Source organism: Hippocampus bargibanti, linkage group LG16 (assembly GCF_051943395.1).
Source record: "Hippocampus bargibanti isolate YZ-2025 linkage group LG16, ASM5194339v1, whole genome shotgun sequence".
In the NCBI taxonomy this organism is placed as follows: domain Eukaryota; kingdom Metazoa; phylum Chordata; class Actinopteri; order Syngnathiformes; family Syngnathidae; genus Hippocampus; species Hippocampus bargibanti.
The window spans coordinates 14,186,384-14,213,111 of NC_142749.1; the positions used below are offsets into that span (position 1 = coordinate 14,186,384).

The window sequence follows — 26,728 nt, forward strand, 5'->3', positions numbered from 1 at the left end:
TTGGAAAGAGAGGCACATTACATGAGGACTGTAATTAAAGAAATAAACTGTGCTGTAAAATAAAGTTTTATTTACCTTTTTGATGGTCGTTGATGGCTTATGGAAGGAGAGTCACCTTCCATAAGGACTGTTGCTAACTTAACCTCTGGTGCTGTTCGGTCGTGTGTTTCCGCCGAAGATCACTCCGCCAGCCGAGGTGCGTGTGTATTATGAAAATAGTGCTTATTATAAGGTTTAATTTTCAGAAATTTGACGTTTGTAAGACGAAAAGTTCGTAAGATAAGGTGTTTGTAAGTTGAGGTCTCACTGTATTTTTGTATTTTTTTTTACTTTGTTACTTCCGGTTGAGTGAACTCTGGTGCGTGTGGCTGCCGCTGCTCACCCGCAGACAAAATATCATGTGACTGTAAAGTGTCCTTGAGAGTTTTGAAAGGCGCTTATAAATTAAATGCATTATTATTATTACAGGTAACATCCGACTTACGACCGAGCTCCGTTCCAACCAAAGGGTTGTAAGTCGAAATGGTCGTAAGTCGAAATCCATTCAAGATGTCGAATAGAAAGCCGGCGTAGAATTAAAATAAAAGAAATAGCGTCTGGAGGTCATGGTCGTAAGTACGGGTGGTCGTAAGTCGAGCTGGTCGTAAGTCAGATGTTACCTGTATTATTATAAATGAAGAAACAAGGGAGGCCCATTTCAAGGTAAGATCAGAGCATTGTTATCAAATGGTGAGTCGTTTTACTTTATTTGAATAACTGTTGTGGTTATTATGGGCCAATTTGAAATTTAGAATAAAATGACATGGCGGGCCAGATTTGGCCCCTGAGCCTCGACTTTGACACATGTGCCATATTACTTCTATTATTATTTTTTTATTAATATGAAAATATTTTCTGCCAGGTGACAGTTCAGAGGAGGATTCAGACGAATGCAGCTGCGCAAATGGCCACTGTGTGCGCTCCTATTTGGGCACAATGTGTGAATGTAACCAAGGATTTAGATTGGACCACTCCCACACCCGCTGTTTAGGTTTGTACTTTGATTATATTGTGCGTTGCAGTGAGCACTTTATGTACATATAGCGCCATTATTTGGACAACAAGCACTTTGTAGTTTTTTTTAACTCATTCACTGCCATTCTCGGAATATATTGATGAATTGAAAAGTGCGACGTGGAGCGCCATTCCAGAATGTGTTTGTTTTTTTTTCTTGTGGGGGGTGCCGATAAAGCGGTGATCAGACCTCTCGCACTGCCCCCCCCCACCCCCACAAGGTGGAAGCATTTGCCTTTTGTCCATGTTAGCGCTCTGTTCCGGCTTCAGCTGTTGTTAAAGCACTTTACAGACGCTCCCCACCTTACGAACAAGATGCGCTCCGAATGGTCGTTCTTAAGTTGAATTCATTCGGAAGTCGATTCAGTGCTATATTTTGTACTGAATGTATGTTTAAGACTTATATAAGTATGTTTAAAGTTTATATGAGTTCGTTTAAGGCTTGTATAAGTATTGGTTTGTAATGAAAAACAAGCATTTAATAAAATATATGCTCTATAAAGATATGTACATATGCAACTGGAAACAATACTACATATGTTACTACAAAAAATGTTCGTTGTTCGTAACTTGTATGTTCATAAGTAGGGGAGTGTCTGTATAAATAAATGTGTATGTATTGTATTTTGTACAGCCACCCCCATTTCAAGCTCACATAGCTCCAGACCCATATAACTTAGGAATTAAGTATTTTTTTTCTGATAAAATAAGAGAGTCTAAGGTTTCTTACACTTTATGTAGTCCTTAAACTCAATATCCTGCAATTTGAGTGAAAATGACTAAAACCCTGGCACTGGAGTGGACACATTTTTTTGCACATCATCTGGCAGTGAATGAGTTATATAGAATTTCACTTCCACCACACAATATTGTATGCAGTAGTGTTTATTTCTGCTTTTTTTTTAACCCACCTCCCCCCCCCCACCAGATATTGACGAGTGTGCAGAACCAGGAGCTCGCAGTAGCCCGTGCGAGAACGCTCGCTGCGTGAACACTGTGGGTTCGTACAAGTGCTACTGCAAACACGGCTTTGTGGCCACACGCAGGCCAAACAAATGCGTCCGCCGGAGAACCCAATAAAACACCCCCCCCGTCAACCCCTTCGACATGTCGCTCTTATTTATCCACACGCAGTAACATGCAATGCACACAGATGCGTTGTGCACATGCTGCGCATACTTGCATTTAAACAAAGGACCCGTGTCGACACACGTGATTAAAAAGAATTTTTTTAAAAATGGACGATAAATGTATAAGTCAATGTTTCTGTAATTAATGATTTTGCTTTTTTTTTATCATTTTGATTGTTTTTCTACTCCAACCCCATTTTGTACATTGAAGGCTACACGTCGCGCTCTCCCTCGTCTATTTAATTCTGAATTGCCCGACTTGGAATTGTGTTGTTGTTATTGTACAGTTTGTGGCTTGAAAGTTGCTGTAAAACTTGTTTTGTTGCTGTAAAATATGACAGAACTGAAGTTTTTTTTTTGTGTGTGTATAATTTGACATGTGCACCTAAGTACACGTTAAGCTAGAAATAACAAACAAAACATGCACTTAGCGATGAATGGCGAGAATGATTTTGGAATAGACGAGAATGTTTTTGCTGCATTGAACCATTTTGAAAATGTGTTGAGGGTTTAATAATAAAAAAAATATATATATACACATATTACAACCAATTGTGTGCATTTGCATATGATGTTAAAATTGCTCTATCTATCTATCTATCTATCTATCTATCTATCTATCTATCTATCTATCTATCTATCTATCTATCTATCTATCTATCTATCTATCTATCTATCCATCCATCTATCTATCTAGTTGTACTAAATTATCTATCTATCTATCTATCTATCTATCTATCTATCTATCTATCTATCTATCTATCTATCTATCTATCTATCTATCTAGTTGTACTAACTTAAATTATATCTATCTATCTATCTATCTATCTATCTATCTATCTATCTATCTATCTATCTATCTATCTATCTATCTATCTATCTATCTATCTATCTATCTATCTATCTATCTATCTATCTATATCTATCTATCTATCTATCTCTATCTATCTATCTAGTTGTACTAAATTATCTATCTATCTATCTATCTATCTATCTATCTATCTATCTATCTATCTATCTATCTATCTATCTAGTTGTACTAAATTAAATTATATCTATCTATCTATCTATCCATCTATCTATCTATCTATCTATCTATCTATCTATCTATCTATCTATCTATCTAGTTGTACTAAATTAAATTATATCTATCTATCTATCTATCCATCTATCTATCTATCTATCTATCTATCTATCTATCTATCTATCTATCTATCTATCTATCTATCTATCTATCTATCTATCTATCTATCTATCTATCTATCTAGTTGTACTAAATTAAATATATCTATCTATCTATCTATCTATCTATCTATCTATCTATCTATCTATCTATCTATCTATCTATCTATCTATCTATCTATCTATCTATCTATCTATCTATCTATCTATCTATCTATCTATCTATATACCTACCTATCTATCTATATACCTACCTATCTACCTACCTACAACTTAGACACATAAATGATTGGAGAATAATAAACATTGTATGCTTAAGAATATGCATATACAAAATAGTCCTATCATTAGTGATCAACACTCGATCAATAAAAAGGCTCTCCAATCCCAATCCAAACTCCACTCAACCGATTTGCAGCTCTGTTTCAGATTGGAAAAAGATTAGGTCCAGATGCAAAAATGACGCGGCTCATTTTATGAGCTCAGGGGGGGGGGGGGGTGTTCACGTCGCGATGGCGCCACCAACCTCCATCGCTGTCCTGGTTTCATTCTGTCACAGCGTGATGTCAGTTGGATCTGGAACAGCAGGGTGACCTTCCGCAACCGGTTTAGGGGTAGAAGAACGAGGTCATGGTGTAAAGAAATGGAGCCTGAGCAACAAGTACAACTGAAATAGCGCCGATGCCATTTTGAGGTGACTGGAAAGGTGGCGAGAAAGCTATTAATATATTTTAGTGGGTCGAGCTGCCCGGAGAGTAAACCATTGATTGCTCTCCACTGCATCTGCTGAATTTAAGTAGGTTCTACTGCTTCCGTGGTTCACCACAAGCTACTCCCGCCCCCCTCCAACAAGTGCAAATATCATTTCATTGTCTTTCCTGCTTTGGAAAAAGTGTTTGGATGTCAAAAGAAGTGAGCGTGCATCTAGTTAATATAGTTTTGAAATGATTATGCAGACAAACTCATTTTGGCCAATATATGTGGAACTGTCGCGGCTTGGAATTGACGCGGATTTACAATCCGTGGGACAGGAGATGTGAGACAATCTCTTGGTCAATGGATGCTACCGCTTTGTGTTTCCTTTCAACATTTAGCTTGTAGCAGACGTGCACATTTCACCATGACGTCCCTGATCCACTGGTGAAAAAGATGCTTTGATCCTCTACACTTTCATCTAGAACTGCTTCATACAACAAATAGGGTGCAAAAGGTGTTTAAGATTGGATTATCTGTGTATTATTTATTATTTAGTTTTTTGTTGTTTTGACTTCAAGATGGCGCCACGAAAGCGGCTGCCTTTACAGCAGCTCCTGTATTTTTTTTCTACTTCCATTCCTTTCTTCTTCCTTCCATAACTTTGCTGCTGTGAAATGTAAAATGTCTCCATTGCGAGACTAACAAAGGCTATACATCCATCCATTTTCCAGACTGCTTTATCCGTCTGTGTAAGCTCTCAGTCGTACAGGAGTGGTCCATCGATGAGAAGGTTTCTTCAGCCGTCATCTGTACTTCGTTGAAGGTGTCGGATGTTTCGCTTGTTATCCAAGAGGCTTCATCAGCGAACTAAAGTTTTTTTGCTGGTAGTTTTGGCGCTATATATATATATATCCCTACTGGCACCGCTACGTCTGGACAGTAGGGATATTTTTAGGGCCAAAACTACCAGCAAAGAAAATGTTCGCTGACGAAGCCTCTTGGATAAGAAGCGAAACGTCCGACACCTTCAAAGAAGCACAGAAGACTGCTTCATCCTCAATATCTTTCTACAGCGAAAACCACAGGCGGAATCGGAGTAAAGTGTGTTCTCTAAATATTGCCCCTCCGTATGAGAGCTAACATGACGCTACGTCGTTATACTTTCAACAAGTGCCTCAAACATAAGGCGTTGTTGTCTTCTGTTAGGGTGCTGAATCTTTATAAAATGGTGGACCAAGTTGTGTTGTCTGCTTCAGTTAAGTTGATGAGCTTCTCTGGGACCTCCTGTCATTCTTCAATGGCAGCACAAAGCCCCTCCTCCTTTACTTCTCCTTGACTGGAGTCATATGATTCAGCTTTAAGGCTGCGAATATCATTCCCGCATCTCACTGGGAGGAAATAAGAACACGGATCCAACTGTATGCAAGCCTCGTCACGCCAACTTTGCCAAACGCATGCCTGCCTGCCACGGGCCCTTCCTTTGTCAACGCACGTACCAAAGATGACCCCAACCGTCCGGGTCTCATCTATAGAGAGCAGACAGAGGAGGGTTTAGCTCAAACCGCTGCAATCTGCAGAAAGCACTGTGCTGGACCCGCTCTGGCAGCCAGTGGCGGACTTATATTCCGCACTCAGCTCTTTCCCTTTGTCACAGTGGATTGGGGATGAGCTCCCTGCGTGGGGTGTGGATCCGGGCGAGGCGGGTGGGGACTGGGTCCCGGGGTGTAAACATACTGGGTTGGGTGCGAAAAATGTTGACTGTCTCCCTAGCTACCTAGCTAAATAGCTATCTATCTTCCTATCTAGCTTGCTACCTACCTACCTACCTACCTACCTACCTACCTAGCTAGCTATCTAACCATCTAGCTACCTATCTACCTACCTAACTATCTACCTAGCTAGCTACCGAGCTAGCTACTTAGCTAGCTACCTAATTACCTAACTAGCTGCCTACCTATCTGTCTACCTACCTACCTTCCTAGCTACGTATCTACCTAACTACCTAGCTCTCTACCTAGCTCTCTACCTAGCTAGCTACCTAGCTAGCTACCGACTTACCTAACTAGCTACCTACCTATCTACCTAGCTACTTGCCTAACTACCTACCTACTTAGCTAGCGACCTACCCCACTAGCTACCTACCTACCTAGATACCTATCTAGCTAGCTAGATAACTACCTTTCTACCTACCTATCTACCTAGCTACATAGCTAGCTACCTACCTAACTATCTACCTAGATACCTACCTAGCAACCTACCGAACTACCTACCTCACTTCCTACCTAGCTAGCTAGCCATTGATCTACCTGGTTGCCTACATACCTACCTTCCTACCAAGATACCTACCTACCTAGCTACATACCTACCTACCTTTCTACCTAGCTACCGACCTCACTATATATCTAGCTACATAGCTAGCTAGCTACCTACGTACCTACATATCTACCTACCTAGATACATACGTAACTATCTACCTAGCTACCTAACTTCCTGCTTATATTTCAGTAAGACAGTCTCAGTCAATTTAAACATGCTCGGTGCATGTTCAGTGCAAGATCAACTATTTCAAATGAATAACCAAGTGTCAAGACCCATTGGAAACCTTCATCAACGATAAAACGTCCCCAACAAAACTCGCCTGGACTTTTTCATGGCCACAAATTGCTCATAATGAATGGGATGCTATTTTCCCAACTGCTCGGCCCTCCTAAGGAGACCCAACATCCAATAAAGTCATACCCACTTACCACTTTGTTGGTTTAGCTACACCCACATACGCACATGTCCCCACCCTCCGCAGTGCAGATGAAGCACGTTGACCCCAAAAATAGATGTTCCAACTGCTTCTATGTTTGAAAGCCACCGATAATGGCATCTTGGGATTTTAGAGTATTCCAGGATTGACTTTTGATGCATTGGCAAAGCCGAAGGTTCCAATCTCGGCTCCATTTTTGTGTGGAGTCATTTTAATGCTTGCAAGGCTTTTCTCAGTGTCTTTTACTCCCCCAGAAAATACACACAATAAGTTGATTAAATACTCTCAAGTGTTTTCTGTGCCTTCTTTATGTCACTGCACAATTTACAAGGGACATCCAGTTCTTGTTGTTAGCGTTTGTGCTATATTTTCTCGAAAGTGACCGGTACATAAAACACATTTGACAATAAAGTTGACTTGAACAACGACCAACATATGATGGTCCCCTTTGGAGCCACAATTTGGTGTCATTTTTTTACACTCACTCATGCATTCACATTATTTTGGGGGGAAAAGCATCTAGGGGGTTTGTTTTATATTCTTCTTCTCTTTTTATTAGTTAGGACACCTGCACTTGTCTGAAACAGCTAATCAATCGCAGGGCGCATATATGTTCACATCATTCGTGTCACTTATGAGATCGAGGTTATTCCAGAATGAAGAAAAAAAGACGAAAATAGAGTGGATTGCAATAGCTAATAGACAGAATAGAAGAACGCTTTGAATTGAATTTCTCCACTGCGAGACTAATAAAGGCAAATCCAATCCAAAATCCAACATTTTTAGGGGTTTGGAATCCAACGTGCGATTTTGCTGAGTGGTACCAACAATGTTGAACGTGCAGTTAACCTCATGAAATGCATCACCTCAATCCAAAACAATATGTAATGATGCTTTTGCATTTAGCACCAGGGACAGCACCATATTGTGTTTTTTTTCCCTTCCTTTTTCGTTCAATCGCAGTACAGAAAAAGCACCGAATATGTGCACGCTGCTTCGCATGTGACCAGGAAAGGCTCAGCAAGCACCCACCCACACACACCCCCGCGCACACGCCGAACGACCACCACCACCAGCAGCTGCACCGTTTTTTTTTTCTTTCTTTGAGCCGCTCTACTGGAGCGCAGGCAGTGGGAGCACCAGTAAGGTTCAACCCGGGCGGAGCATCGGATGCTCGGCGACGAGCTGCTGCGGATATCCGCCTCGCACCGGCGTCTCATCAGTCATATTCCCCAAGGTGGACCGTTTTCATGTATTTCAACTAGTGACTGAAAAGGCCCTTTTTGCGAAGGTTGCCTTTCGAACACGGTGAATCGATAGCGAGCGCGGAGGAGAGTATATATTTTTTTCGATGATGCAGATATAACGGAGGTACATTAATACGGTTTTTTGGAGAGATTTTATTTTTCACCCATAGTTGTTTTTTTCACCGTAAATACTCGAATAAGCGGAGTTACACGCGCCGGCCGTTTGAACGACAGGGAAGCACGTTTTGATGTCTTAAATTCCATGTTAATGCGATAGAATAGAAATTGAAACATACACAAAAAGACAGAAGACCAAACAAAAGGTAAGCATATTCCCTTATATTTATTCCACCTTCTACCTGATTTATGGCTAACCCACTAATAACCAAGCTAATGAGCGAAGAGAGTGATATCATTCAGGTGACTGCTGTTAGCCCCCAGCTGCTATTAGCATCTCATACCAACAGATAGCTTATCTTCGCCGATGTACGTTTATTTAACATGATGACAAAAGTCAGATTGAACAAAACGAGGCTCGTGTGTGGCTCAAACGCAAGATGCTTGACCGAGGAGTTGGTCTGTTTTGTAAGTAAGTAGAATCCATCAATCAGGACGTGTCTCTCTTTTTGCCTTTGTTTGAATCCATGTCACAGCTTGCCACATTCGGACCTGCCATGCAGCCGTCATTTCCACACTTTGGCTGTAGTACGGGCAACTAAAGCAATGTAGACCTGTTAGGGATCTTATTCTTTTGTCGGACATTTTCTACCTTGTTTTCGATTTTGTTTGTTGTTATATTGGGATGGATTAAGACAGATGTATGCTGCATGGCCTAAACGACAGGGACATATCAGGAGTAAATTGCATTGGCTACCTAATTGTACATTAAACTACTTCCCCTCCAAATCTTTATTCAATATATTTTACTTTAGAGAGAAACTAAAAATTACACAAAAGTAGATAACAAGTCCAACAAGGTCACGGAAAACCCTACTGGACCCTCCGCACCCTGCCCACCACCTATTACAGCGACTCCACTCAGGCAGGCAGTACTGATCCGTGTGCAACAAATTCAGCAGATTTAGAACTCTCTCAAGAGTAACCCAAACTGTATAGTACCTCTTTGCAATTTTGCGTACTTTGATCACTTTAGCTCTACTTGATACTTTGCACATTGTCTCACAGTTGTTCATGAGAGGTACCACTTACATTAAGGTATCCAATTAAAGTAGCTTTTATTAGGGTCATCCATACTCCTTTGTCATGTCTTTTTTAGGATGATACTAGTGTAGCGTGTTTTACCACAGACAAATTCCATACTTGGACAATAAAGATGATTCTAATTGTGATTCTTAACAGACCGTCTACCATCATATGGAAGGGCAATTAAGTGGTCACACTAGGTTGTTAGCATAGACAGCAGAACAAATATACAATATTAAGTGAGAGTAATTTTCAGGTCATTTAAGTGCCTTAGACGATGAGAAACGTCATCACAGCTGTTTAACATTGGCATTGTAAGATTGATTGGCAATTGGACATGGTTGCTCAATATGTGTGGGCTTATTGATTACTTTTAAGTTTTCCATACCGTTGTGGAGTTGTTAAAAATAATGTATGATCACAGTTTTTAGGATGGCTCTTCAAGCATATATTCCAACATATCTGTCATTTGATGCAAGCTGATAACATGTACAAGAGCCAATTGTGGCGTGAAAGGAAAACTATGGTTAAAATGTAATTCCTTTTTAAGTTCTATTTGCATTTTGAGTTGTTAACACTTGTGTATTTATATTTGGAAATGGTAAAAATCGAACAGTGCCACTAGAGGGCCACGTGTCCTCTTTTCCACTAAGCAACAGTAAATCAATGCAACTGAGGGAAATGGCTCCAGGCAGGATTGGTTTGTATGTTGGTTGCCGATCAATAATTGACAGTGGCCCACTGGATATATGGCTGGAATGTTGTATACAATTAAATATTGTTGTTTTGAATAATTAATGGGCATTTCTTAAGGTCTCCCCAAAACAGGGGTGTCTAATCATTTTCTAATAGATTCCCATGACGTCAGTGTTAAAGGACAACCGACGTCTCCGGACAAGTTGTGTCCATAATTTGTAAAATTGCTTCAGATGACTTTTACTGAGCGTATTTATAAAGATTCCACCGCATATAGCTATATTTTACGTTTTAAGATTCGCGCGGAATATTCCGGAAGTCTTGTTTTTGAGTTGGTGACGAGTCCTCACCCTATGTCACTGAAGGAACGCCCCTAACCGAGAAAGAACATACCTTGCATCACCTCAATGCATTTTGCGGTACTTTGTTTGGTCTGAAAACTACGTGTTGATCCGTGTTGATGGCGAAATTAGAAGGAAAACACATAAATAACACGATGGTGAATCGTTGTGTGTTGCGCCAAGACTTCTACACTGTATTTGATGTTCGCTTACAAAACGTCCCAGGAGACAATTTCCACGGAGATTTGTCGCCCTCTTGTGCCTTTTTTGGGTACTGTGAATACTAATGAGTTTGTCACGACATTTCTCTCCAGATGCATCAAAATGACCGGAATAAATTCTTTAATCGATTGCAAACATGTATGCTTTCCTCTTCAGAACTATTTGAATCATATTCATGTCAGTCATTAAACTGTTTGAATTTTGACTATGAACGTGTGCATACATGATAACCTCATAAAATTGCATTATTTGCTAATTTTTGCTAGCTTCTCAGCTGTCCAACCTTAATAATGCCCATCTATTCTTGAAAAGTCCATCAAGGGGAAAAACAATGAAAGGAAGCTGAGAGACAATTTGGAATTATTTTATAAGAATTCATGAACAAAATATAATAATACTAATCAGAATCAGATCAGAATCATTCAGAATCAGAATCATCTTTATTGCCAAGTATGTAGAACGCACAAGGAATTTGTTTCCGGTCGAACACGCTGCACTAGTATCATCATCACTACTATCATCACTAGTATCATCCTACTACTACTACTACTACTACTAATAATAATAATAATACTAATAATACTGATAATATAATGATAATGATAATAATGATAATTACACACATATACATTTCATTTATAAGCACCTTTCAAAACTCTCAAGGTCACTTTTCAGTCACAGGATAAGCAGCCATACGCACCAGCGTTCACTCAACCCAGAAGTAAGTCAAATAGATAGAAAACTAGCTAGCTAATAAATAGCCAATAGATAGTTGATATGATAGACAGCTAGATAGCTAAATAGCTAGCTATGTGGCTGTATAGCTAGCAAAATAGCTAGCTAGATGGCTGTATAGCTTGCTAAATAGCTAGCTAGATAGCTGGATAGCTAGCTAAATAGCTAGATAGATAGCTAAATAGCTAACTAGATAGCTGAACAGCTAGCTAAATAGCTAGCTGGTCAGCCAGATAACTAATACATAGCAAATAGATAGCCAGCTAGGTAGCCAGCTAGCTATAATTCTCATTCGTCTGTGATTCAGATATTTTTAGGCCAGCAGAGAAGGCCTTTTATGCCCTGAATGAGCTGCACCCAGTAGAAAGTAGAAAATTTGCTAATCAGTAACTTTCTGTCAGGTTGAGCTGCCCAATTCTGGTTCCTAGAATACATTTGAAGTGGAGACGTTTTATAATAAGTGAAGATTTCCATTTTTTTGACATTTTGACAAAGTCCATTCAAATTTGAATTTTGAGCTGAATAGGTTTAGGGTGGAAACAGTGATTGGTGCCTCCGCAGTGACACTTTTGTCACATTTCCTTTTTTTTTTGTTTGCGCTGCATGCTTTAATCCGACGAAACGAATGATGTTTTCTATTATTCCGTATACAAAGCCGGGCTCGCTGAATCAAAGTGACATGTGCGTGTCTGCGTGCGGAGTGCACGCTTGCTTGACTGTTTGATGAATGTGATGATACAGGTTGACAAAAGAGTCTGCTGTCCTATTCAGAAACGCATTTAGACTGGGATCAGCAGCCTGCGGGGAGGCCTGTGATGCGTACAAGCCCGTGGATGCTTCGTCGTTCCAAACAGGAAAAGCCCAAACTTTGCTGACTCTTTCATTGGACACATGTTTGAGTTTGAGTCGTATTTTTATTGTTCGTGCGGGTAGAGTAGAATTGTGCGTTTCATTTGCCTTTGTATGTTTTAATCAAAGATGTAAGTTGGGTTCCATTCATTGTAGGGTAGCTGCGCTGTTGATTAAACAAACACGAACCTTTCAAAATAAGACCCCAAAAACTAATATTATATGGAACATGAGTGTCCAAGTTCTGTTTCGTTGTAGCAAGCAGGACGGAAGTAGTCTTATCGTAAATGTAACGTTGTTGTTTTCAAAGACCACAAACGATTTAAGGTGGAATCAATCAAACGGAGCCCCACGCGTTCCCCTTTGCCTTAGTTACTTTGCGATTATTCAAGCGTTCATTATACACGATTGGCAGGCGGATTGAGTAAGCGGTTACCTTCAAATGTCAATACGCGCTGTTGACACGCAAGGTCTACGATTAGCTGATTTTCTGAAAGTGCTATTGGATTTCAAAATAAAAAACATTAACACAGACTATAAATTATATACATATGCAGTACAGTGATACCTCGGTTTATGAACCCCTTGGCTTACGAACTTTTTGGTTTATGAACGTTAAATTTATGAAAATTTTACCTTGGCATCCGAACTTTTTTCGGGATATACACGGAGATGCCTCAATGAGTGATGTGTCGTTCGCGAACGAGCCTGTTCTTCTAACAACAAAATGGCTGCCGAATTTTTTTGTCCTATATTCCCCGCCCCCAGTCTTTGATTAAAGCCACGTGATTGGTCAAGAACGCAGCAGTGAGGGGAGGTGGTTTAAACATTAAAGAGACAGGCAGACAACAGTGAGAGAGTTCAATGGCAGAGTGTAGACTGCAAGGTTAAAATATCCCATCAATCGGGCTCCACAAATAACCTGCACAAGCCATCTGTACACTTGATGCAAAAAGCTATCAACCCAGCTAGACAGAACAGAATTGATGAGGAACTAGATACAATTATCACAGAGAAACCACCTGCAATGGATCATTCCTCAAGATGGTGAAAGAAGAAGGTTACATTCCTCATCAATTGTTTAATGCTGAGGAAACCGGCCACTCCATTCCATCAAGCCATCAACAACCATCACAAAGGAAATAAAATGACTTTATTATACTGTACAGTTTATTTCTTTAATTATACAGTAAAGTCTCGTTATATCGATATTGGATATATCGATAGTCCCGGTTATATCGATACTATTTCTATGCACGCACGGAGAAAATTACATGCAAACAGGGTCGGATATATCGATAGTCCCGGTTATATCGATATTTTTTCGGACTCCCTTGAATATCGATATAACGAGACTTTACTGTAATACCATAGCACATTTATTATACATAAACTAAGGTATGTTTTGTGTAGTTTTAAGGCTTAGAAAATTAGAAAGTAGAAAAGTATGTTTTATGGGGACCTGGGAACGGCTTATTCTGATTTTAATGGTTTCCCATGGGAAATTATTTTTTGGGATACACACTTTTCGCCTTACACACTCTGTCTGGGAACCAATTAAATTCGTAAGCCAAGGTATCACTGTATATCATATTGTTATTGTTTTTTTCACTTAACTCATTTGCTGCCATTCCCAAATTTATTCAGGAATTGAAAAGTGTGACGTGGAGCGCCTTTCCCGCCGATAAAGCGCTGGTCAGACCTTTGGCAATGTTTTTTCACTTCCACGAGGGGGCAGAATTTGCCTTTTGTCCATGTTAGCGCTTTGCTCCAGCTTCAGCTGTTGTTAAAGCGCTATAGAAATTAATGTATTTTATTTTGTACATCTGCCCCCATTTCAAGCTCAGATAACTCCAGAGCCATATAATTTAGGAATTAGCTCTATCTTTCTGATGAATTAGAGAGTCTATGGTTTTTTTACCCTGAAATGAATGTTTATGTCGTCCTTAAACTCAATGTTGTGTGGGTCCTGCAATTTGACTGAAAATGACAAAAACCCTGGCATTGAAGTGGACACAAATTTGCACGTCTGATAGTGAATGAGTTAAGAACCTGACAAGTTTTATTGGCGTGTTTTTTGCGTTTTTGTCAATGCGACAGTTGTGTACTCCACCGTTAACGAAAAAAAAAGCTGTGTTGCCGTCCAATGTACACAGACCACGTCATTCCCCGCAGGCGACTCAATCTAGGCTCTATTTCTCATTTACTCTGCTCCTGATTAACGCGGTCGCATTGACAAACAGTCCAACTGGCCTCACCGAGAGTGGGGGTGGGGCAGGGGTGACCAAAGGGGTGATGGAAAGAACAGCGACGCTGCCCGTCACGCCGCCGCCGGGGCTCTGCTCGACGGCGTTCAACATGCGCCCGTCGCGCAATAGGCTGATACGCGTCTGTCAGGTCAGAGGCTGAGATTTAGCCCTCAGGGACAGCCGGATGGCCCACTTCCCTTTTGTAGGAACTGGAGGAGGGGCGTCGGATGAGTTCCAAATAAAATAAAAATGTGTTGATACTAAATTGGATTGTTCAGAACAGCACACATTTTTTTCCCTGTAAATTATGAATACACTTTGATTGATATCATGATTATATTCACGTTATTTTCAATTTTTGGATTATTCCTCAAAGAGAATTTGTTTTTATGGAATCCCACCAAAATATATTTATTTATTCATTTATTTATTTATTTACACATTTATTTATTCACTGATTTATTTGTCGAGATATTTATTTATCAATTTATTTAATTATTTATCCATGTTTCTATGTATCCAACATTCTATTTATTTGCTTATTTATTTATACAGCCCTTTATTTATTTATTCATTTATTTATTTATTTATTTATGAATTAATCTAGATACCATTTATTTAGATATTTACCCATTTGTTTGTTTATGTATTTACTCATTTGCTTATTTAGTTTATTTATTGTACCTAGAGATTTATCTGTTTGTTTATTTAAATATTTATTTGTTTATTTTATTATTCATACAGTCATCCGCTTATTTATTTCTTTACTTGTTTCTATATTTATTTATCAATCTAATTATTTTCCTATCTATCTATCTATCTATCTATCTATCTATCTATCTATCTATCTATCTACCTATCTACCTACTATCTATCTATCTATCTATCTATCTATCTATCTATCTATCTATCTATCTATCTATCTATCTATCTATCTATCTATCTATCTATCTATCTATCTATCTATCTATCTATCTATCTATCTATCTATCTATCTATTTATTTGTGTATTTATTTATATACCCCTTTATTTAGATATGTATGCATTTATTTATGTATTTATTTATTTATCTAGATACCTTTTTATTTATTTAAATATGTGTATTTATTTGCTCATTCACATATTTATTTATTTATATAGATATTTATTTAGCTATTCATTTCATTATTTGTCTATTCATTTATCTATTTATCTATTGATTTATCTATCTATTTTTTTATTCACTTCACTTATTCACACACAGATATTTATTTAGCTATTCATTTATGTACAGTAAAGTCTCGTTATATCGATATTCTCGGGAGTCGGAAAAAATATCGATATTACCGGACTATCGATATATCCGATCCTGCGGCATGTAAATTTTCTCCTTGCGTTCATAGAAATAGTATCGTAATAAGCAGTACTATCGATATAACCAATATTGATATAACGAGACTTTACTGTATTTGTTTATTTCTTTTTTTTGGCTTTTATTTATTTTTTTTATTCAACATCTGTCTGTGAACAATCGTGAACCAGCCCCAGGCAGTGCATCTGATACCCCCCCAGGGTTATTTTAGCAATCTTGCCCCTGAGAGGATCCTGCCAAGTTACCCATAACAACAGATGTACTGCGGAGTACTTGTTACTATCTTCTTATTCTTGTGTACACTCCAGAAGCCGTTTGTGATTCCAAAGTGCTGAGCTGGGCTGCATTGTGCCGTGGACGGTGTCATGCCGAGTGGGCGGATTGACTTTGACTTTTCCAGGCAGTGTGTGGGTAGCCGCGATTGTGGCGGTGGGGAGGGGAAGTCGAATAGGTCATCGTGGTTTCATTCCCCGATGCGTATTTGTGTGTGTGTGTGTGTGTGTGTGTGTGTGTGTGTGTGGGTGGGGATGAGAAAAAGCTTGTATGATATAGTAGGTCAGGGGGGATTGTTTGTCTGATCCATTTGAGGAGAGATTACCAACATTGACCCTTCATACTCGGTTGTCAGAATACAATTGTCCTGCCTCTCAGCCAGAGTCCCTTCACCTCAATGCCCTTTTCAACCCAACCCACCCTTAACTACACCCACCGACACATTTATATCGATTTGGCCACTCTAATCCTGTCTGGGGTAGTCAGCTTGTGAAATCTGGGGAATTTCTCCTGGGGGTGGAGGGGTATTTGTCACATATATAGGCTTGAATCTATTCCATCCAAGTGTACGTATTATATGATGTATTTGTGACCCAGTGCCTTCCCAGCACTTTTTATGTCAGTCGTATGGTCAGATGTGAAATGTTAAAATGTGGGTGTGTGTGTGTAATGTGGAGGTGGTGTTCTGTCTTCCCTAATCCCTGCCTTTAGTTCCTATTCCCAGACACTCCTTAATCTCCTGCTAATAAGATTTCCAAGCTTTTGTTTGATTTTTTTTTGGGGTGGCTATATCGCTTAAATGTGTGTTTCTGATTTTTTTACTTCACTTAATAGCACCAAGGTTGACTTTCAGTGTCGAATGCAACACCTTTATTTCTCACAGGCTTAATAATGCAATGCTTCCAAAATTGGGACAGGGGGGGTGTGTTTTCTTGTTTTTCTGTAACTGGGGCCAAGAACACAGGCAGGTGATAAAAATAAAGTGCATGTGATATAATTAACTCATTCACTGCCAGAAATGTGCAAAAATGTGTCTACTCCAGCGCCAGGGTTTTTGTCATTTTCACTTGAATTCCAGGACCCTAAGGAATATTGTTCAGGACTACATAAACATTCAATATAGCGTTAGAAACTTTAGACTATCTTCTTTCACCAGAAAATAAGAGTTAATTCCTAAATTATATGGGTCTGGAGTTATATGAGCTTGAAATGAGGGTGGCTGTCCAAAATACAATGCAACACTTAGTGTACATATTGGTTTATATAGCGCTTTAACAACAGCTGAAGCTGGAACAAAGCGCTAACATGGGAAAAGGGAATTGCTGTCCTCTTGTGCAAAAGAAAAAAAAAAACATTGCCAGAGGCCATGGCCAGCGCTTTATCGGCACCCAAACATGAAAAAACAAAACCTGAAAAAATTCAGGAATGGCGCTCTAAGTCATATTTTCAATTCCCGAATAAATTCGTGAATGGCAGTGAATGAATTAATGGTCGTCGTGAGCTGCTGCTGCTTCAATGCCTCATCCGTTGCTGTTCAACAACAAACCAAATTGTGACGAAGCATCATTTTTCATTTTTGAGGTCTTGCTTTGTTCCAGATAACTTTTGTTTTCCTTCGTATATCCCCACAAATCGTTTTGAGTCAATCGACGCATCATGGACGTTAATCTGAGCAACGCTCCTAAATAGTGGGTTAATCCTTTGGGTATTTAAACCCCAAGGGTGACGTTTGTGCGATCATATTTGTTTTGTGTCTGTTGCCTGTCGGAAGAATATCGGATGGTATGAAAAGAGAGTAGTTTTAAAACAATTTCCGACTCCCTAAATAAATCAAATTCCTTAAATCTCATTATGTAAACCCTGGCAGCTAGTTGTAAAGTGAAAGCGCTGATCTGATGTGGAATATCAACTTCTGCCCCTTTAGCCCCTCCTCCCTACCATATACTGACTTTATCTGTCTTTTCTACCTTGAGGTTGGATGAATTTTCCGGACGCCCGGACACCATGAGCACCATTTCGCCCACAGACTTTGACAGCTTGGAGATCCAGCAGCAGTACAATGACATCAACAACCGCTGGGACCTGGCGGCCGAGGCCGAATGGGACAATGAAAATAGTTCTGCGCGCCTCTTTGAGCGCTCGCGCATCAAAGCCCTCGCAGGTATGGGCGGCCTCGCCGATTTTCATTCATCAATCTGAATGTATCCGTTAGTCATTTGATAGCGGGGGAAAGCTGTTTTCAAACACATCCTGTCAACAAGTGACCTTGGCCCCAGAGTGTGGCGATAGGATCTGCAATCCATCTTTGACTAATGGCCTCTGATCGGCTTGCTGATTCGATGACCTTTTATTTATCCTCCTCGCTTACTTTCGCTCTGACGAACAATTATGTGATCCTGAGCGGACCTTGGGTTCGCGCTGTCCACTTGTGATTACGTCACTCGGGGTGTATGCGAAACGTGGCTCCCGGAACGGCTTGAAACGCTCTTCTTCATGATTCGCTTCGCCGTCATTTGAAGGACAAACAGCTTTGATGCGAGATGTGGGAGGGTGGGTGTGTGGGGGGGGGTTGACTTAAGGTAATTTTTAACAGAAAGTAAATTGGGGGGGGGACACTTGGGTGGTTTATTTAACTCATTCACTGCCATTCACGAATTTGTTCATGAATTGAAAATATGACAGAGCGCCATTCCCGAATTTGTTTGGGTTTTGATTGTTCATGCTTGGGTGCTGATAAAGCGCTGGCCAGGCCTCTAGCAACGTTTTTTCCCCTTCCACAAGGGACAGCATTTCCTTTTTTCCCCCATGTTAGCGCTTTTTTTTCCAGCTTCAGCTGTTGTGAAAGCACCATATAAACAAATATGTATGTATTGCATTGTATTTTGGACAGCCACCCTCATTTCAAGCTCATATAACTCCAGACCTATATCATTTAAGAATTAACGTTTTTTTATGATGAAAGAAAAGAGTCTAAGGTTTCTAACGCCGTATTGAATGTCTATGTCGTCCTAAAACTCAATATTCTGTGGGTCCTGGAATTCGAGTGAGAATGACAAAAACCCTGGCACTGGATTGGACACATTTTTGCACATCTAGCAGTGAATGAGTTAATTAAGACCAAAGTTACAGTGCAGTGTCGTGAAGCGTTTTGCAGCATTGTTTTTTTTTCCAACAACATTCTCGCTGGTATGCAAAACCTCATTTATTCTCATTCGTTGGCTCACAAATTGATCCTCGCGCTGTCTTGTTTGGAAGAAAGCTCAAAGACGAATAGTAATCAGAACAAATCTAATTAAGCTCTTGGGTCAGGTACTAACACGATTCCTACTGGTCCGAGAGATGCAATTTTGTCATTATAGACCAAGACAGAAATAGATGCAAAATAGGGCCGTGTCACAGCGAGGCCCACGCTTCCAATGAGCGCTATTGCGTTTCAGTCCTCGCTAATCCAACGGTTTAAACGCTTCAATCCATGCAGATGTTCTCGCAGCTGTTTGCCTTTGAGTTGCTATCAACTTGCAGTTTTAGGGAAAACCCAGCAGAGGGAGAGCAAGGGGCAGGAACCCCCCCCCCCCACCTAGCCTGCAATGACACCCTTGCTTCCAAAGCTCACAAAAGTTGTGTAAAATAAGACTTTATATATATATGTATATTTATGGGCTAATAGAAAAAAAAAATCCTCACACCCACCATAAAAAACAAAACAAAAAAACACATCCATCACATGACATAGCCGTCTGTCCTGACGCCAGGGCTTTATTTATTATATAATCACTGGCATATTATGAGAGGAGGGCTATTCCATCTATTTATCTAGCTATCTACCTATCTAGCTAGCTAACTATTTAGCAAGATAACCATCTTGCTATCTAACTACAGTGATACCTTGGCTTATGAACTTAATTGGTTCCCATACAGTGTGTAAGGTGAAATGTCTGTATTCCAAAAATTTATTTCCCATAGGGAACCATTAAAATGAGAATAATCCATTCCCAGGTCCCCGTAAAACCTAATTTTCTACTTTCTATTTTCTAAGCCTTAAAACTACACAAATTACTACCTTATTTCATGTATAATAAATGCTATGCTCGTGCTATGGTATAATTAAAGAAATAAACTGTACTGTATAATAAAGTCGTTTTATTTACCTTTGTGAAGGTCGTTGCTGGCTTGATCGAATGGAGTGGCCGTTTTCATTCTCGGCCTCACTCTCTCTCTCTCTGTCTGTAACCCCCCCCTCACTGCTGCGTTCTTGACCAATCACGTGGCTTTAACCGATGACTGGGGGCAGGGAATAGAGGACAAAAATGAGTCGGCTGCCATTTTCTTGTTAGGAGAACGGGCTCGTTAGCAAACGACACATCACTCATTGTGGTGCTCCGTGTGTATCCCGAAAAATAGTTTGTATGCCAAGGTTAAAATTTTTCATAAATTTAACATTAGTTAAAGTTGAAAAGTTCGTAAGTCAAGGGGGTCGTAAACCGAGGTATCAATGTATTTAGCTATCTAGCTATCTATCTCGCTAGCTATTATTTATTTATTTATTTGTTTATTTATGTATATATTTATTTATTTATCAATGTATTTATTTATTATTATTTTTACATGTTTATGTATTTATTCATTTTATCTATTTACCGTATCTATCTATTTATTTTGTCAGCGGCCCGAATGACACGCCAAAAGGTGTGCACTCCAACGATTACCATCGCGCCTAGACAAGTACTGGCTTGATGTACACATTCTTTGACATGCCGCGGTAAATATTCCAACCCCCTGCGGGCAAGGGTCTCGCCTACTTTTTGCAATTTACAAGACTTTCATCCTGTGTCCTGCTGCTGTTGCTGCTCAGACATGCTCCAGCCTCTCATTCAAAGCTTTCATGTTGTTCCACACACTGTATGGAAGTCGCTCGATTTTCCTGTGAAATGTGTTTGAATTTGAAGGTTGTGAAAAATATCTTGCGTGGGAGATCTTGAAGGAAGCGGGTCTGAAACCGGACATTTCATGGACCACTTATTGCTTGTGCAGCGCCTTGTCCCCTCCAGCGGTGGTCCATTCACCAGACCGTTGCTATCATGAATTATTAGTTCTATTTTTCCCAACTGTCAGCGCCGGCTAGTGCTTGAGCACATCGCTCTCTTTTTTTTTCCTCTGCTTGTCACGTCTATCAGGAAGAAGCATTTTCTCGTTGGATCTCATTAGTAACCCCCTCTCCCCACCACCGCCACTGCCAACAGCGCCAACCTCCCTGCCGTAAACACACACCCAGGGCAGTTCATTTCCTAATGAGACAAAAACCAGATGCTACTTGCTCCTTAGGATGGATGAAAACAAAATCTTCCTCTTTTCCTTTGGGCTTTTCCATTCAAGGGGTCGCCACCGCGAATCAGTGTCCTCCATCTTCAGAGGCCACAAAGGGGACACTGGAATGAATTATGAATTACTATGAATTTAATAAAAAAGACGAAGATGCTCGATTAAAAAGGCAATGACAGTAAGGATCATAGTCATCGGCAACATTCAAATAGAGTAAAACTACTCACCATTTGATGACAATGCAAATTCGGTTCAGAAATAGGCACCATACGACTTCATAATTTTAATGTGCATGGTTTGAATTTGAATGACCGTTGACCTCTCCAACATGGCCGCCACGTGGTTTCGCCGGGCTTCGACAGGAAGTTCTTTATTTTAAAAGATTTGCTTTTATTCATGAATCTAGCCTCCATTCCCATAATTGTAAGCCTGGTGTTGTTCATTTGGTGAATTCATAACCATAAGGGGCGGGGGGGGGGGGGGGGGGGGGTTACAGACAGAGAGAGAGAGTGAGGCCGAGAAAATGCTGATGAAACCGGCCACTCCATTCAATCAAGCCATCAACGACCTTCACAAAGGTAAATAAAACGACTTTATTATACAGTACAGTTTATTTCTTTAATTATACCATAGCACGAGCATAGCATTTATTATACATGAAATAAGGTATATTTTGTGTAGTTTTAAGGCTTAGAAAATGAGGTTTTATAGGTTTAATATTAGCTCGCCGTGTTGCCCTTAACAACTTCCTTCTTGTTTTATCATATATCACAACAACCCCTTTCCCGAGGAACACACACAAAGACTAAAAAGAAGAAGAAACATCTTAAAAAAATGATACAGGAAAGGAAGCATGCAGCTTGAGTGTCTTCTCAGCAGTCCACGCCCCACACCCCACTCCCCTTTTTTTGTGCTCCATGGAATTAAGGTGGCCATGAGTAATCTCACTGCGGGTTACACCGTGCAAAGCGCTCGTCATGGTTTAGTCCACCTCCAACCCCCCCCATGTGCCTTCTGGTGTGTCCACCATTCTTTGGAAGCTCCTCCCTTTGAAGCACACCTTATGCAAATGAGACAAGGAGGGCACAGCAGGCTTTGTTTACACAGCAATCCGACCACAGCCTGTTAGCCTTTTCGACAATGCACTGCTCCGGCAAATGTGAAGAAGAAGAAGAGCGGAATAGTTTCTTTGCTGGAACTGTTTTTTTTCCCCTCCCTTCTTTCACAAATGCGATGAAATGATTCACCCGAGGAGGTAAAACAGACAGTTTATTGTTCTTCAGTTTTGTATTTTATTATTATTTTTTGAAGAAAAGAAGTCCCCCCTGTGCGTTTTCATTGGACAGGATTCCAACTTTTTTTTTTTTGCTAGCTTCTTCTTCTTTTGCCTTTACTCACTCAACACATTGAGAGGAAATTCTAACCCAAGACATTCTGGATATCCAAAAGGTTGATCTTCCGTAAAGCCCTTGAAAGGATTTAATACAGTCTTAGACCGGGAAGGTTTTTTTTTTTTTGTCCATTTGCCCGTGATATGCCGAAGCGCCTACATTCCGACTCTATCTGAGAAAAATCTTTTGGAAGAAAAGCCGCGGAAAAAGGCCATGGAATGGGATCACAGGGACAAGGAGCCATGCTTGTCTCCTGCCGCCTTTGTAAATCAGGTGCAATACTCCAATATCCTGGAAGGAAGATTTAAACAGCTACAAGGTAAGAAGACTTCTTTCAGCTTGCCCATTTGACGTCAGGTTCTAAAGCGGGGCGCCTGTGTGGTACCTGATTCCTAGTAGGCCACCTGGCCTCCGCTTATTACAATGTACGTCTCTGTCCGTGCCGTTTGCACACGTTGAACCGTGCTTGCTGTATTTTATTGTATTTTTTAATTCATTGATTAAAAGCAGAAAGGGAATCATTCAAACAGAGTCTCGGCGTTGTAGTGTTCCAGGTTGCCTTTAAGCCACGGGGGAAATTTGCAGGCATTGTCTGTGTTCACGTTACAGTATGGTATGCAGAAAAAAGGGGTTTCGTGTTTACAAGCTTCCTGGGCCTTCGGCGGCGGGGCTCCACAAAAGAGCGTTGTCAGATTTTTTTTTTCTTTTTGGAGGGTGGGTGGCATCAGGGATCAATTTAAAAAATGTAACACTCTCACAGACAACATTGCGATAGAACAGAAAATCTTAACTGTATCGTTAAAAAAAAAAAATACTGTATTTAAGGCGCACCCAAAAGCCTTGATTTTCTTCAAAAGATGACACTGCACCTTATACGCTGGTGCGCCTTATATGTGAAGTAATATTGAGCCACGACAGGTCTCGTAACGACTGTCAGCAGCCACCGTCTACATTTCTCCCTGTAGAAGAAGTAGTGTGTAACCCCTACCTCTACTGTAGCGCCCTATAATATGGTATGCCTTATATTTGGAAAACTTTCATATATTTATATAGAATACTCTATATGGAAAACTTTTCTGATTCATTGAAGGTTCGTCTTATTGTCCGCTGGGCCTTATATATGGGAAAAATGTTTGAAAATACACCATTCACTGGGGGTGCGCCTTATACTCCGGAATATATGGTAACTAGTTTTCAGGTATCATAACTACTGTAACCAGCCACTGACTCCATTTCCCCCTGTGGGAAAAGTTGTGCGTAACCCCAGGCTCTACTGTGTATATCTACATTATAATGTGGTTTGCCTTTATACTGTATTTGGAAAACCTTTATATATAATGTTGAAAAACTTTTATATATTTTATATCATATTTAGAACACTTCTCTCATTCATTAAAGGTGCGCCTTATAGTCCGATATAGTGCCTCATATATGGAAAACGTTTGAAAATACAGCGTTCATTGGGGTGCGCCTTATACACCGGAAAATACGGTATATTCTGCTAAAATATAGTTTTGTTTTCCTTCCTCCCATCAGAAAGTAAATGTTTTGATATTGTGCCTACTTGGGAAAACTTTTGACATTCATCGAAGGTGCGCCTTATTGTCCGGTGTGCCTTATATATGGAAAAAGTTTGAAAATTCACCATTCATTGGGGGTGCGCCTTGTACCCCGGTGCGCTTTATACACTGAAAAATACGGTAGTCATGTACTGTCATGAGAGCCTAAGATTTGTTTTGGGATAGTGTCAACATCCCCCGGAAAAGTAAAATAAGTTTTGTTCCAGGTTGGATGCGTCTGAGACACAATTGTAAATATGTACTCCATAGTCACACGTCTGATGAATAACTCATAGTTGCATTTCCTGTTTGACTGCACTTGAGGCTCATTCTTGGCGTCACCCCTTCAGCCCTGCGTTAAGTCACCGACCAACTGTTACATACTTTTGTGTCTGGGCCTTCACACATCTGACAAAAAAATCAAATGCATTCCTATTGTTGCGGTCACATATACGTTTAAAGTCTTAAAATGTATTTGGAGATGAATCGTGTGTCCGCCATTTTTGGGGTTGACACGCGATTGCACTCGCAAATGCTCAATAAGTCTTGAACTCATATTAGGTCTTACATAAGACGGTCATAAAAAGAGTATCGTTGGACTTGTTTTTACCTATTTAAAAATAATGCAAATGTAAATTCACAAGCAGCCTTAGAGGACAACCAACGTCACTTTTTTGTTTCCTGACATCAGAAAAACGTTTTATAGCATCTAAAATACCCAAAACACACAGTATGATATTTTTAGTCAAATGCAAAACACCAATAAAAATGAGTTAGTGTCCAAAATCTGACTTACTGGAAAATCAAAACAATGGCTTCAGATTCGGAGAATATGCTTTTTTGTTACTCATCCAGTTATGAATACGATTCAAATAGTTCTGAAGAGGAAAGCATACATGTTTGCAATCGATTAAAGAATTTATTCCGTGCCATTTTGAGGCAACATTGGGGAGAAATGTATCACCAAAAAAAGAGGCAGAAAATGGCGACCAAGCTCCGTGTGAGGAATTAATCAGCCCGTTTCCGCAGGCTGATAAATTCATTACATGGAGCTTTGTCGCCCTCTTCTGCCTCTTTTTAGTGCAACACTACGTTTTCAGACCAAGCAAGTACAGCAAAATTCATTGACGTGATGGAAGGACTGCTACAATGTGTCCTTTTTTCGGTCAGAGGCGTTCCTTCAGTGACGTAGGGTGAGGACTCGTCACCAACTCAAAAACAAGACTATTCAGTGCGAGTCTTAAAACGTAAAATATAGCTATATGCGGTGGAATCTTATTAAAATACGCTCAGTGGAAGTCATTTGAAGCCATTTTACAAATTATGGACACAACTTGTCCGGAGACGTCAGTTGTCCTTTAAATCAAAAGCACATGGAGAGCTTTCGACCCCATACCGCCGAATATCTGCAGGATAAGGAGAGTCACTCATTAACCGCAGTTAAAGTCAATAACTGTAATGCGAGCGTGAGCCACCTAAGTTAAAATTTATGTCTGAAGACAAATATTTGCTTATGCACAGTGGCGCTTCATTTTCCCCAGTCGAACGACTTTGGGATGTTGTGTCAACTTATTTTAATGCAAATGTATTCTTATTCATCACAAATCACAATCTTTAGTTTTATATCAGGTGGTTGAACTCATCATGGATGTAAAAAGAAATCACTTTTTAATTTTTTTAATTCATTGATTGTGCGCCTACTCAGTGTAAAATCAATTGCGCAATGTGGTATTTTTTCTCTCTTCCTCCATTTACCCACCAAGTTCGCCTTCTGTGGACTTTTGAACTTGACTCCAATGTGGCCCAAATTCCTTCTCAGCGTGATTGTTTTTTTTTTTTTTAATAATTTAACGGCAGCTCATAAACCGCAACAAAATAAATCGATCATTGCGCAATCTCTCTATGAATGGAATGAAACCGTGCCGCTTTCACTTGGATACTCATTTGTCCACCGTGCGAGACGTTTGCGGCAAACTATAAACTTCAAATGAGTGGCTGCTAACTGGGTGTTGCAACTCGATCTATCGAAAGCTCTTACTCAAGCGGCCCGCAGCTGTATCGCCGAGTCACGTTACCTTTGTGAGAGTTCAGCATCCGCAAAAACACACACCAGTAGTGCACAATCCAAACACAAATTCCTTTTTTTGTGTGTGTTTGGACAGTCAGACCAACATTAACAGTTTGCTCTTAGAATCATCTCACAAGATGGTGTCCATTTTGGAGTCTGAGGGACAATGACTGTCTTGTTGACATTTCACATCTTTCTGTCCAGATGTTGGGGGGGGGGGATTTCGGGGTCCCTGTTTCGCTCTACTCTCCCATGGGATTGTCCTTGGCCTCCTCTCACTTATCAACCGCAGCTGCACATAGCAGAGAAGCGCGACCCGAATTGATACCTTAGCCGTCGTCACAATGGGGGCAAAATGGATGCTTCTCACACTGTTGTTTTTGGTCTGTCAACTTCTTCTCAGTTCCT

At 40.1% G+C, this 26,728-nt stretch overlaps 2 protein-coding genes across 6 annotated transcripts in view; both read left to right on the forward strand.

Moving 5' to 3' along the window:
• The window catches only part of ltbp3 (latent transforming growth factor beta binding protein 3), a 38,302-nt gene extending 35,579 nt beyond the window's left edge, over positions 1-2,723 (forward strand). For both annotated transcript variants that reach the window (XM_089016639.1, XM_089016640.1), the window contains exons 27-28: positions 902-1,030; positions 1,982-2,723. In XM_089016639.1, the coding sequence (XP_088872765.1) occupies positions 902-1,030; positions 1,982-2,133 (281 nt within the window). In that variant the 3' untranslated portion in view covers positions 2,134-2,723. The remainder of the gene's footprint in view (positions 1-901; positions 1,031-1,981) is intronic.
• Positions 2,724-7,952: 5,229 nt separating this feature from the next.
• The window catches only part of sptbn2 (spectrin, beta, non-erythrocytic 2), a 46,528-nt gene continuing 27,752 nt past the window's right edge, over positions 7,953-26,728 (forward strand). Inside the window, exons 1-3 of one of the 4 annotated variants that reach the window (XM_089016360.1) lie at positions 7,955-8,386; positions 17,957-18,144; positions 22,887-23,012. In XM_089016360.1, the coding sequence (XP_088872486.1) occupies positions 17,988-18,144; positions 22,887-23,012 (283 nt within the window). In that variant the 5' untranslated portion in view covers positions 7,955-8,386; positions 17,957-17,987. Of the gene's footprint in view, positions 8,387-17,956; positions 18,145-22,409; positions 23,013-26,728 lie in introns of those variants that run through there. The other 3 variants (XM_089016357.1, XM_089016359.1, XM_089016358.1) reach the window with 3 other exon arrangements.